Below are 12,778 nucleotides of genomic sequence, written 5' to 3'. Positions count from 1 at the left end.
ATGGTGCGATAATATCTGCTAAAATTATGGAAACAGAGATCACTGAAAAATAGGGCACTCTGAAGCAAATTTCCACTAAAAGGGTAGTCCCACCAGCCCAAGAATGTATACAGCCCAACAGGTTTCAGAGTAACAGCCGTGCTAGTCTGTATTCGCAAAAAGAAAAGGAGGACTTGTGGCACCTTAGAGACTAACCAATTTATTTGAGCATGAGCTTTCGTGAGCTACAGCTCACGAAACAACTAGCCAGTGAAATGGTGGTCATTCATCATAACAATATCTAATGCTTCTGGACTCCTATTAAGCTATTTGCAGAAATATACACTATTTAGTTTAGTTATGCTTTCTGTTAAGCCTCCTTTCATAAATAAAAGCCCATCATTCTCCTAATCATCTGTTCAAATTGCATAATCAAAAAACCCAAAACAAAAAACAAAACATAAACATATGTAGAAAGAGAGACTGAAAATGATACCTATCAGTTCAGCTGGTTTATTTGGTCTCTTGTTAATGAAGGTTTCAAATGCTTCTTTCATAGCATTGACAAATTTCTCATTCTTCAGAAAGCAGACATCAATAATATGGTCAACTTTATCCTTAAAATCTAGCAGCTCTTGGACCATAGTTTTGTCTTTTTCCGGGTTAATTACTATAGTGCTACCAAATGCCTGAAAAACAAAAATTCACCCTTCAATCAAAATTCTATATACCAAATCTGAATGAAATCTTCAAACCAAAAGTTGGATGATGTAAAAGTTCAGATTTTACAATGAAAAATGTTTGCTTCGCTAACACAACAATAATTAAAAGGTAGAATGTACTTGCTACACACAGATAGCATTCTATATTTTGAATCACTATACCAAGATAGACAACAATTAAAAAAAAAAAAAATCAAATTGCTGAAGTCAGTATATAGCAGAACTTGCATTTCAGAAGAGATGCAAACACAATGGTAAGCCAACTTTATGGTACAAACACTTAAAGATGATAGTCAAAACTATATACAACCAAAATATTACATGCTGTAAGGACTCATTCCTGCAGAGACTTACATGGGCAAGACTCCCAGTGAAGTCAATTTCACCACAACAGTAATACAAAGCACTCTCCTACCAAAATTAGGATGCCTGTGTGACAATATTATTAAAGTTACAGAATCATCTGCCCACTGAACAGTGAAGTCAATGGGAGTTTTCCTATGAATACATGAAGGATAATAAAGGTCTTTAGTGTTGTAATCTAGTATGTATGTCCTTTGCTTTTTAAGTAGCTTTCCCCCCGCCTAATCCGCCACTCAATGAAAGCAGAGAATTTAAATGTAGGATGGAGCAATACAGACTGTGGCGATATTCCACTCACACACTCAGGAATACAAATACTACATGTATGAAAGTGTATTCCATTTAATAAGCAAAAACTTTACATTTGTAGCTAAAAGTTAGTGCTTTTGGATTTTTTTCAATTTGCAACACAAGGCAACAGCAAACTAACAAAACCCCACATGTGCTGTTGGTAGCAAACTGCTCTTTCAGACAAGATCCTAGCCTGGCAATATCCATGACGCTGGTGCAGACAAAAGTAATCAAAACACAATCATGTAGGGTTCATTGTTAGAAACAGAGAAGTGTTTTTCCTTTGGTACACATAATCCGTATGAATTAACATTTTAAATTCCAAATTTCTACGTGGACTTTTCTGAACAAATGAGTGTAAACCCAAAGGGTTAACTAGAAAAGAGATAATTAGCAGTATCACTTAAGGTGGTGGCGTAGACCAAGCCTATGCCAATATAACTATGTTGTTCGGGGTGTGGAAAATCCACACCTGAGTGACAGAGTTCTAACAGCCTACCCCCCTGATGCAGACAGCACCATGTCGGTGGAAGGGCTTCTCCCATTGACATAGTTATCACTTCTTGGAGGTGGACTACCTATGCCGACGGGAGGTCTTCCGTTGGCATAGGTAGAGTCATCACTAAGCGCTACAGCACTGCAAGTGTAGACAAGGTAAACTTGACCTGGAAATAAGGGTATAAATTACAGCCAACGTTATCCTAAAGTGACAGGAAGATACCAGGAATGGGTCTTTCCTCAACCAACACATGCTTTTCTGTATAAACCAAAAACAAAAATCCAGATTTTGGAATGATAGATACTTCAAGACAATATTCAATTATTCTAAAACAATTGCATTCCCAGTGCAATTTCACAGGTCATTTGGTTAAATATAAGCATGCTGTTTAAAAGATTCCGAGTCATCTGTTAAAACTATGTTGCATCTTTCTAAGATGTAATACTTGTTTATGAAAGAAATATTTTGTGGACAATCCTCAGTGATTATAAAAGGTCAGTACAAGATCCTTGATATATATCAGTACCTTTATGTATTCAATCCAATGCTGTAAGAGAACTTGCACTCCACCTCTGACCCGACTGAACAACTGATATAGAAGAGACAAGTCTTGAATTCTGTTTTCATCAAGAAGGTGGTTTAAACCTGTGGATTTGAAAGTTTAAACATCTAAAAAAGGTATAATCACTGAAAGCGATCCATGCATGCTACTTGAATGTAAAGAACTTCAAATCTCATGTTAACCCAGCCATATTATTGTTCAATATATCAGTTTCTTCTCCAATGGTTTTGCTTGTCAATTTTCTTTTTTTTTTCTTTTTGCTGTCAACTGCCATTCTGTTTTTTGTTGTCTAGCCAAACTGAATTAACCCTGTATCTGAAAGTCCTTGTATCTTGGACTATTGTACTATACATAATTGTCTCATCCATAAGCTTTGCTCACTCATACTTCATTGCTTCTTTAAATTCAGTAATAAAAAAGTTTACGTTCCATTAGCCCCTGGGGAAGCTTTGCTTGGAAGCTCAGAAGTCCTAAATCTCAATTTTTGCAGAAAATTAAGTTTTATAACACTATAAAAAATGCAAGTCTCTACATGCAGCCAAGTAGCATCTTCATTTTTCATATTAACCTCTTGATAGCAGATGTCTGAAAAACCACAGCAGAGTCCAGGGACATCACATAAGTAAGAATACCCTCACTTCTAGTAGCTGGGAAGAGGGAATAGGTGGGTGAAGGGCTTCTTACCAGAACACCCTCCCTCACCAATACCCACACACCATTCAGCTATCAGGTGTCTAATATTTTTCTTTTGACTTGAAAATTACTAAAGCATATTAGATGAACAATTTGTGCAGGTTGCACTCATGTATTCATTATTCACCTCCCTTGGAGCACACATGGTCTCATGACCATGAGGAGAGATTATTACATGGCTAAAGCAGTGTATCTTAACTGTTTTTGCCTTCTTTAGAGTAGAGTAGCATGTTTGCTTGCTAATCCTGAATGGTCCCCCTTGCTACATCTGGCTCTAACGCAAAGGCTACCCCCCCACTCGTGATCTTAAAAATGTTACTTGAATCCCCAACCCAACATCTGTATTTTAATTCTAGTTTTCCTTCTGCTCTGCAATGTATTTGAAGACACCATTGTGGCTCCTTACCTCTGAAAAGGAGAATGGGACTTGCCCTCCTGCAAAATGTTCAGTGCTATTTCATGAACTGAATAGCAAGGAGTGTTAAAGAATGATGTGGCTTGTGTCCTCCCCCAGCACCTGAATGTGTCACTTTCTTTTCAGCACAGGAATGAAAGCCCCGAAGCAGTAACTAGAAACATTTCTATAAAGAAGAAAGATTACCTTTCTGAAGAATGGCTGTTAAATGTTCACCTAGCAGTTGCTTTTCTACAGTAGCAATTAGTGGCTTCCTATAGAAGAAATGTTTAGAATTACTTTTCCTTTTTCTATCACTAACAGTTTTAAATCCCATTTGAAGAACAGACTAACCTGACTTAAATCTACACTTGGCAGGATCCTGCCCAGTAACTTGGGGCTGTGTGTTTAACAAAACACTATATAAATATATTTAACCTGTTTCCCCCAGTAGGTAACTACTTGCTGAGGAGGGATTTATAGTAAACTCATCACTATGATAACTGAGTGCCTCAAGGTGATGCACAAGGTGGATCTCATCAGGGCAGAAAGTTAGGGAAGCAGCAATTCAGGGAATATGCTTCCTTCAACCTCATGCAAGAGGGCATTCAGGCCTTGCAAGAGACCATAAAGCAAGGAGACAGTGACCAGGAAGGTGCAAAGACAACAGGTATTTGAACCAATAGCTCCTAAATTAGAATGGGGACTTTGCTAATAATGGACTAAGGAAGAAGGGATCCACTGAAGGACCTAGGAGACTCTTACTTTAATGGCTGAGGGGGTGGAGAGTGGGGACAGCAGGACTGGAGAAACAGCATAACAGCAGTCCCAAATCCCCTCCCTCAGAGTTCATCTCTGGTGCTGCCTCCTCATCCACTAGAGCAGCGTTTCTCAAATGCAGCCACCAGCAGATTTTTTTGCAGCCACGACAGCCTCCAAAGCATGGGTGGAGATTCGGGGGGAAGGAGGAGGGGGGAGCAGCAGCCTCTCCCTGCAGCACCCAGCTGTTGTTGCTGAATCACTGTTACCAAGGGCAGCGAGAGGCGCTGCCTTGGTGTTTGTTTTGGCACCGCCAGCAGGGATCAGCATCCTGTACCACGCGGCCTCCTCAGGGGCTCCAAGCAGCACTTCTGGAGACACGTGGGGCTGGTGTGCACAGCGCTGGAGGCGACTATTGTGTTCAGTCACTGGGAAACTCCTCCACTCCCGCCAGGCTGGGGCATGGGGTGTCCGGGACTCCACAGGTGGCCAGTGAGTTCCTGACACACCTTCCCAGGGGTGGGCCCTTGCTGAAGGACTATGGTGGGCAGGGACAGAGAGACTGGTTTGTCAGAGTGGCCAGCAGCAAGAGCTGGTGGCCACACACTGAGGCCACCAAAATATTTGTTGGGAGAACCCCTGCACTATAGTAAGAGGCCTCTATCATTCAGTGGCCTGCTCCCTCCCAACTCCAAGGTAAGACCTGCTGCCCATGTCCTCAAAGAGCATCCTGTTGCAGGTCTCCTCTTCCTCCCAGTAACCACAGCAGTGGCCTCAGAGTATCTCTCTCTAGGGGAATTCCAGCATCCCCACCAGCCACCTTCTGCATCTGAGTCCACCCCGAAAGGTCATCTTCATTTTAAGTTTCCAGGGTGATGACTGCGTTATCTAAGAAACTGACATTCAAGAAGTTTTCTTCCTTGAATGGTATTTATAGCCTTAACTAGTTTAGAGTTTTCCCACTGAGAATACCCCGTAACTATTGCTGGCCTCTCTCTACTTTCGTTAAGAAGGTAACAGAGTATTTGCTCATACAGGTAGTTGCCACAGCTAGTAGGAACACAGGCTCTCCCCCTAAAATGGCCTACAAATCAAATTAATTGCCCAAAAGTCAAATCAGCCTCTAATCTGAACCACTCCAGTTAGCTGTGCAAAATAAGACAATGACTGATTGGCTTGAAGCAGTTTTGGGGAAGAGGAGAAGCATTTGGCAACTTACATTACATCTGAATACAAATAATACATTAGTCAATAACTGTAGTTATTTTGTGTGGCAAAAGCCTTCAACAGGATTAGAACTGAATGGCTAAAGATACCAAGGCAAGGCAGATCACACACTTACTGTGTACTCTGATCCAAGTATGTGATAATTCTGTCTGCTTCTTCTTCTAATCGCTTGTTGACATGATGAAGATACTCTGGAACCTGAAAAGATTAAAGAAAGTTATTTTACTGTTTACATAATGAAGAAATGTTGAAGAGATGCTGGGACCAAAGTCTGACAGCAACAGCTACAGACTAATTTTGGGACCAAGAACACCAGGCCCTAGAGTGATGGTGCTTGAGTACATTTGCCACGAGTACAGTTTTTAAAAAGGTAAACGAGCAAGTCACACTATTGCTGGGAATATTTCCTGCTACCCTATGCATGAGGAGAATGCACTACAGGAACACATTATTCTGCTCTCTCTTAGCTAAGATGTTTCATCAGTGGCTGCAAACAAGAGGAAAAAGATTAAAACATAAAATACCTCTCGTTCTTGCATAAGTCTCTGTCCCTCTGCTGCATACAGACGATTAGTCTCTTCCAAGAATCTATGTTCAAAAGAATCTTGATAAATCTAGGAATAAAGAAGAATAATTCAGTGTAAAGCATATAGTGTGTCCTGGAATACAAGTGTGGTACTTTTTTCAGTTTTCTGCTAACTGAAGAAAATGTACTCACCTGCAAATCAGAAAGCATACTTAGAAGGCTTCGGAGCAAACTCCTATCAATAGCCTCACCATTTCTTTCCCTCTCAATCAGGAGAAGAATGCCGTCAATGGTCTTGTTCTGAACTTTCTGATCGCTAATTATATGAGTCCTAAACAACTCTAAACCCATATCCCTAAAAAGATAAAAAAGCCTCTTAAATAATTTGAAGCAGAACCATCTCTGAATTTTTTATTTTTAACCATCACAATAAAAACAGCAGCACACGTTCTTGATTCTGATGCTCAAACACTTACTCTCTCAGAGTTTCCTAAGCCATTTCAGAGGTGTGTAAACGCACACATATACAACAATAGGCAACTATCTAAAGTAATACTCTTGTACACATTCTCACATCTGCAGATACAAATGAGATTTATTTTTGATCATTACTTTGTTTTAGGACATTAACCATTCTTAGCTTGGATTAGCTGGATTTAGAAAGATTAAAAATTGATGAGGCTTAAAAGCGTTTCCTCAATTTAATAGGAAGACTAGCATATCTTCAAAGATAAAGCAGTTTTCTCAAAAGAATTAAGCATGGAATGGAAGCCAGGGTTCTAATCTCAGCTCTATCACTGGTGTCCTTAGGCAAAGATTTTAAATGATGAAAGGTGATTTGGAGGCGGGATCTCAGGTTTGGGTGTCCAACCTGATGCGTTAAGTGGGTCTGATTTGAGAGTGGATGCTCAGTACTTTCCGAAAAAGTTAGACCTTTAAGGGGTGTATCAAGTTGGACACCCCAAAACTGACCGTAACCTCTCATTGATCATGTCTTCCCTATGAGCAAGGGGTGTGATTTCCCAGCTCACATACAATTACTTGTGCTAGCTCGATGACAGCTATTGAGACTATAAATAGCAGTGTGGCCATGGTAGCAAAGGCAGTGGCATGATTGAATACAACCTCCCTGTAGGTATGGACTCGGCATGGGTAAGCCACACTATTGCAGTGCATGTTTATACTTGCACTAGTTCTCACCAAACTAATGGGAGTACGTGTAGATGACCTGGGAATCACAGCCCAAGCTGGTACTGTAGACATAACCTTAGTTTACCCCTTTATAAAATTAGGAGTTGTACATATTCGTTATCCAATATATTTAAAGCATTGTATCTTTAGAATGTTACACATGTACTAAATATCCTCACTACCTTTGATAACCAGATGTGTGGCCAATGACCCTTTGACCCTAAATCCTGGCTTTTCAATTACTGAAAAGGCTTTCTTGTATTATGCAAACTGGAGTTAGATGGTATCAGTTCAGTTAAAATTTGGTATTAGTCACTGCAAAATGCTCACATTTCATGGAAATTAAATTCAAAACATTTCTCTCTTCTAGAACAGCAAAAAAAATTGTAGCTAGCTGCAATCCCTATATTTCAAATAGTAAGAAATTTTTTTTAAAACAAAATCAGTTTTATTCTTTGCATCCTTACCAAATAGATGGCAGCATTGAATTTTGAAGAACGTAAGTTCGATCCAGGAACAAAAAGATACTCCTAATCATGATCTGTTGGGGAGGAGGGGAAAAAAGTCACCAGCATTTTTATATCAGTTGAAATTGAAATGTCATATACCTGTATATGTGTATGTGCCAAAATTACCAACAATTTCTGGAGTATTCTGCATTTACTAGCATGCAGTGGGATGTTTTAAGTATGATCAACATGACATTTAGCATTTGATTTAGGGTGGGAAAGAATGCAAAATAGCATTTAGACATGAACAAAGGGTAAAATCAGAATTAGTCTCTGAGTTACAAACACGAGGGGAAGGGCTAGCATATACACACGCAACGTGCATTTCAAATGTTTATTCAGGACCAAAGCCATATGTTCAGAAGTACATCTCAGGGAAGTGCTTTCAAAGCTTCATTTCTAACAAGTTAGATGTCATTTCCTCCTATAACGGAAGCCTTTACTTTAGAAATCAGATAACATTTGTAAAAAAATGAGAGAGAGATAAGTAAACAGTCAGGAATAGACAGGTTTGTTTTTAAAAGGAAAAAAAAAAACCTTACCATTTGTCTGCAATGATCTTGCCAACATTTGTCTATTTTCTTTAGAAAAAGAACACTGTCCAGCGAATCCATGAAAAGGCAGTTAAGAAAATTATGACAAAAATCCCATAGTTTACATTAGCCACCTAAAAAGCTCAACAGTACTTGTTTGCTTTTCCACAATACTTTCAGAGTGCATCATAAATTCACTAGCTACCTTTTGGAAAGGATCAGAATTTTTTTTCAGATGCTATTTTTAGTTTATATTAGTGTCATGGTTATTAACAGTAGTTCAAGACCAGGGTAAAATTATCAAAAGCACCTAAAAATCACTCAGGAGCCTAAGTCCCATTATCAAAAACAAAAACACGTTTGGACTCTGAAGACTAATCTACGTTAACAATAATACTTTGCTAGCATATGGAAAAACTACAATTATATGTTGTTTTACTCAGACACAATGATTGACTGAAGTGTAAACATACAGAATGTTTCAGGCCACGTTTTCAGAGGGACTCAAACTTACAAAAGTTTGCACAGGAGATCATTTCCAAGCACAAATGCCAGAATTAAGGTGTCTAATACCAGACATGTGACCCCAAATCTTATAGATAAGTCTAAACGTAATATTTGCATCCACATTTTACTGTGGGCACAAAATATGTAGGTGTAAAATCATTGGATTATTGAATGTCTGCCTCTTAGTAAAGTACTAGCAATAATCCATTTTCCATTTCAGCAAGAAAGCTTTAAAGATTCCAAACCAGTAAATGAGTACTTGATATTTCTAGACTCTTAATACAATTCAAAACTAAAGTTGTTGAAATTAATTCTCTTTACCTGCACATAAAGCAGTTTCAGGTATCTTCCTGTGCTTTACAACAGTTGATGCCATTGCTAATACTTACAAGGTGTTACAACTAAAACAGTTCATTCATTTTGTTCTGTGAAGATCTTAAATAGCTTTACATTTATCTTATACTTTGTTCTTTCTACTTCTGCCAGCCACAATGCCAAACTATAAGATAATGGTACCTCCCCAAAGCCATCAACTGACGCACAAGAAACATGACTCCTGAGATTGGCAGGTGAAAAGACTTTCAGTTAAAGGATATTCTCTGAATTGGTGAATTTGTGCTTTGATGTGGTCTTCACAAATCTGTCTCAATTGTTTATACAAGTTTGCAGAAATCTTGTAGGAGCAGAGATTTTCGACAGCCTAAAGTAAATAATGACACAGATATAGCAAGATAAAAATGAATTTCTCCATGTGGCTTCCATTTAAAGAAAAATAACAAAACAAAAAAAATGACATGTTTGGTTTTGATCCTTGAGCAGATCTACCCTCTCTGGAACTTTACATTACATACTGCTGCTTTCACAGCACAGTAGATGTACGAAGCACTTTACAGCAGTAAAATGACACTACGAGGGCCCGCCCTTAAACAGTTCACAACCCACAGGTTTACAGACTTCAGTGGGAGTCTTAGCATATGTCTACACTGGCATAAGAGACCTGTAGTAGCACAGCTACAGCTGGTCTGAGTCAGCTGACTCAGGCTCACCAGGCTTGGGCTGCCGGGCTAAAAACGGCTGTGTAGATGTTCAGGCTCATGCTAGAGCCTGGGAACCTCCCCACTTGAGAGGCCCTGTGGTTTGGGTTTCAGCCTGAATGTCTGCACAGCAATTTTACAGCCCTGCAGCCGGAGCCTGCAAGTCAGCTGACCAACACCGGCTGCAGGTGCTTACTTGCTGTGTAGACATACATTAAGTGCCCAAGTGAGAAATGCAGAAACAGAGGTAGTTCAATTTTCCAGCAATTTATGGGTTTTATTACTCTGAAACACAGACACTTAAGGTTTTATTTTATGAGCTACTAAACTTACCAAGCCATTTGCAGTTCCACTGGAAGAGACAGGGAAGCCTTATTGCAAGAGAGCATGATTTCCAGTGTCGCCCTTTCACACTCCCCACCTCAAGTTCCCTCTAAATCCTGCAACATCTCTCCAGGTCACACAAGCCTAATTATAACCTCAGATTTTTTTGGTAGTGCTCTGTATTCCATACTTTCTCAATAAAATATCTTAAACTACCCGAGGGCATAGTTAACTAAGAGCATTTGGTTGTGGTTTAGAAAAAAAGGATGCATGCATGATGGATGTTTGGGGCGAGGGGTGGGGAGGGGGGGAGTAAAAGGCTGTGAAGATAAAGTCTGTAGGCATAATGGCAATGTGAAGTCACACTGCTTTTTATGTGGATGGACCCTTACCTGGTGTTTTCCTAATTTGTATTGATTGTGTTTACATGGAATGCACATGAACAGCTTTAAAGGTTAGGTTAACTAAGGTGTTTGTGTAAGAATATGTGGGTATCTGTAGAAGAACCAGTCTTTAGTTCCACATGTAATGTCTCCATGATTTTCAGACTGTATTTGCTCAGTTCACAAGTAAAAATGCATTCCAACAGCTAACTCAGCATGGGATCTGACAGTTAAGTTGGGTTCTTTCTAGCTTCTGCAACAAACACCAGCAGTAAAGACTCTACAGTCCGAAGATAGCAATTCCGTGAAATAAATGCTGCTCACTCACCCATAATTATATTAGCTCCAAAGGATGAACAGGGAGTAAAAATTAGTACAAACTTCTTTTGTCAAAAACAAGCAGTTAACTTTGAATATATATGGGACGCAAATTCACCGAGTTAGAATTCATCATTTTTTCAAGGTAGTTTTAGTCATGAAAGCAAGATGTATAAACACCACATATAACACAAAATGCTACATAAGCACAAGATGGTTGAGTTCCGGCTGCCGGGAAAGCCAGAACTGAATTTCCTGATATTTGAGAGTTTAAATTCTCAGTCTTGAGTTTGGTTTTTTAAAAAAATGGTATTAATCTAACACAATGGTTTTCAACCATTTTTTATTTGCTGACCCTAAAAATTTTTGAATAGAGGTGCAGACCCCTTTGGAAATCTTAGGCATAGACTGTGGACCCCCAGGGTTCCATGGACCACAAGTCGAAAACCACTGATCTAACAGAAAAACTACTACTTTGAAGTAGTGGCAAGGTTTTCAGTATGACTTTGTAGATAAAGGCCATCTCTACTAGTTAACTGATTTGTTTGTCCTTTGAGTGGTAGATAAGCCCATGATTCACTATATTTTTTAAAAACACATTTATTTGCAGTTCTGCGTTATTAACTACAGTACACTTCTTTGTTCAGTTTGATGGCACATGGGTTGGAGTTTTCTCCCTTTCTCTCCTGCTCTATAGCCTATGTGGTCAGCTTCTAACTTACATACCATTAAAATGTGAGAAGTCATATCAAACTTTCAAGTAAACATAGGACACAAAATGTAACCCCTCTTCCACCCAAATGGGCTTTGGGGTGGGGGGAAGATGACTACTGGGGGCTGAAAAGATGGAATGTAACCTTTGAGCCAGATGCCCAACCCCTCTGCGGCCGTTCTTCTAGTTAATAAGCAGGGTTAACAATGGCTGGCTCTCCATACTCCCTAGGCAATCATTTCTGGCCAATCATCTGCTCCTGATCTGCACCCCTCTTTGCCAGTCTATTTTGAGGTGTTACAGAGTCCCCCCCCCACCTTAGAAAACAGGGGTTGCATAAGTACCCACTCCATTTCCAACTCTTTGCATGGCTGCAAGGACTTATGCACTTTGGAGGACCTTCTATAGGCCCATTATGAATGGATGGATTTCATCCATGTGCATTTATTTCAATGTGTAATAAGTTAAATAAAACTCAGATTAATTTATTTTAATGTATGAAACTTCACACATATACATGCATGAGCACATGATATCTGGAGTTCTACACAGTAATAAGTAGTGGAAAATTCACAACACGCTTGTGTCAAATAGGATTTTCAAACCTTTTGTTGACACAAGAAATCAAATACAAAATACATGCACTTTAATGGAGAAAAAATTCCACACCAACTATGAAATTTCAGAAAAAAACAGACAAGTTGTTTTTCTTTGTTTTTTTTTAAAAAAACAGGCAGATACTGGGAATTTCTGCTGAAAACACTGTCCTTTTAAATGGAAGTATCTCCACTGATACTGTACAATTGCTACTGCAACATTGTTGTACTAGATCAATATTTAAAATGATACCGTACAAGATGTTTTGCTGTTGCTAACACTGCAAATAATCACACTACCTACTTGCGGTTCACAGAAGTGGGCTGTTCAGAATAAGATGCCCTGCCTTGGGATTCTGCACTCTCAGATGTATTAGCCATACTCAGGACATGGGACCAAGGCTCCCCAGACACATCTGGGTATTGTGAAATTTACATTTGTTTTGGGGGAGGATAAGGAAGAGGAGAAGGCAGGGGTTGGGGTGGAATCACACATGAAAACACCACTGCATTGGTTCAGATTGGAAGATTTTCTGAGGCCATAGTAATGGGTACTTTGAGAAATGTTTAAAAAGCTGACCTTTCTTTTTTATAATCATCCATTTAAACACGGAAGTCTAGGCCTCTACTTTTTAGTGTTGATGTACTGAAGAAAA

The 12,778-nt window shown here is 39.3% G+C and overlaps 1 protein-coding gene across 1 annotated transcript in view; it reads right to left on the bottom strand.

Moving 5' to 3' along the window:
* CUL4B (cullin 4B) overlaps positions 1–12,778 on the bottom strand; it is a 31,309-nt gene that overhangs the window by 11,677 nt on the left and 6,854 nt on the right. The window contains exons 4-12 of the mRNA XM_084638407.1: positions 9,352–9,455; positions 8,258–8,327; positions 7,674–7,747; positions 6,208–6,370; positions 6,014–6,103; positions 5,605–5,687; positions 3,711–3,778; positions 2,381–2,499; positions 476–668 (exon numbers count right to left, since the gene is read on the bottom strand). Of these exons, the coding sequence (XP_084494533.1) occupies positions 476–668; positions 2,381–2,499; positions 3,711–3,778; positions 5,605–5,687; positions 6,014–6,103; positions 6,208–6,370; positions 7,674–7,747; positions 8,258–8,327; positions 9,352–9,455 (964 nt within the window). The remainder of the gene's footprint in view (positions 1–475; positions 669–2,380; positions 2,500–3,710; positions 3,779–5,604; positions 5,688–6,013; positions 6,104–6,207; positions 6,371–7,673; positions 7,748–8,257; positions 8,328–9,351; positions 9,456–12,778) is intronic.

This window comes from Lepidochelys olivacea, assembly GCF_965140295.1.
Source record: "Lepidochelys olivacea isolate rLepOli2 genome assembly, chromosome: 9".
Taxonomy (NCBI): domain Eukaryota; kingdom Metazoa; phylum Chordata; order Testudines; family Cheloniidae; genus Lepidochelys; species Lepidochelys olivacea.
This window is presented reverse-complemented; position numbering and strand designations above follow the sequence as displayed.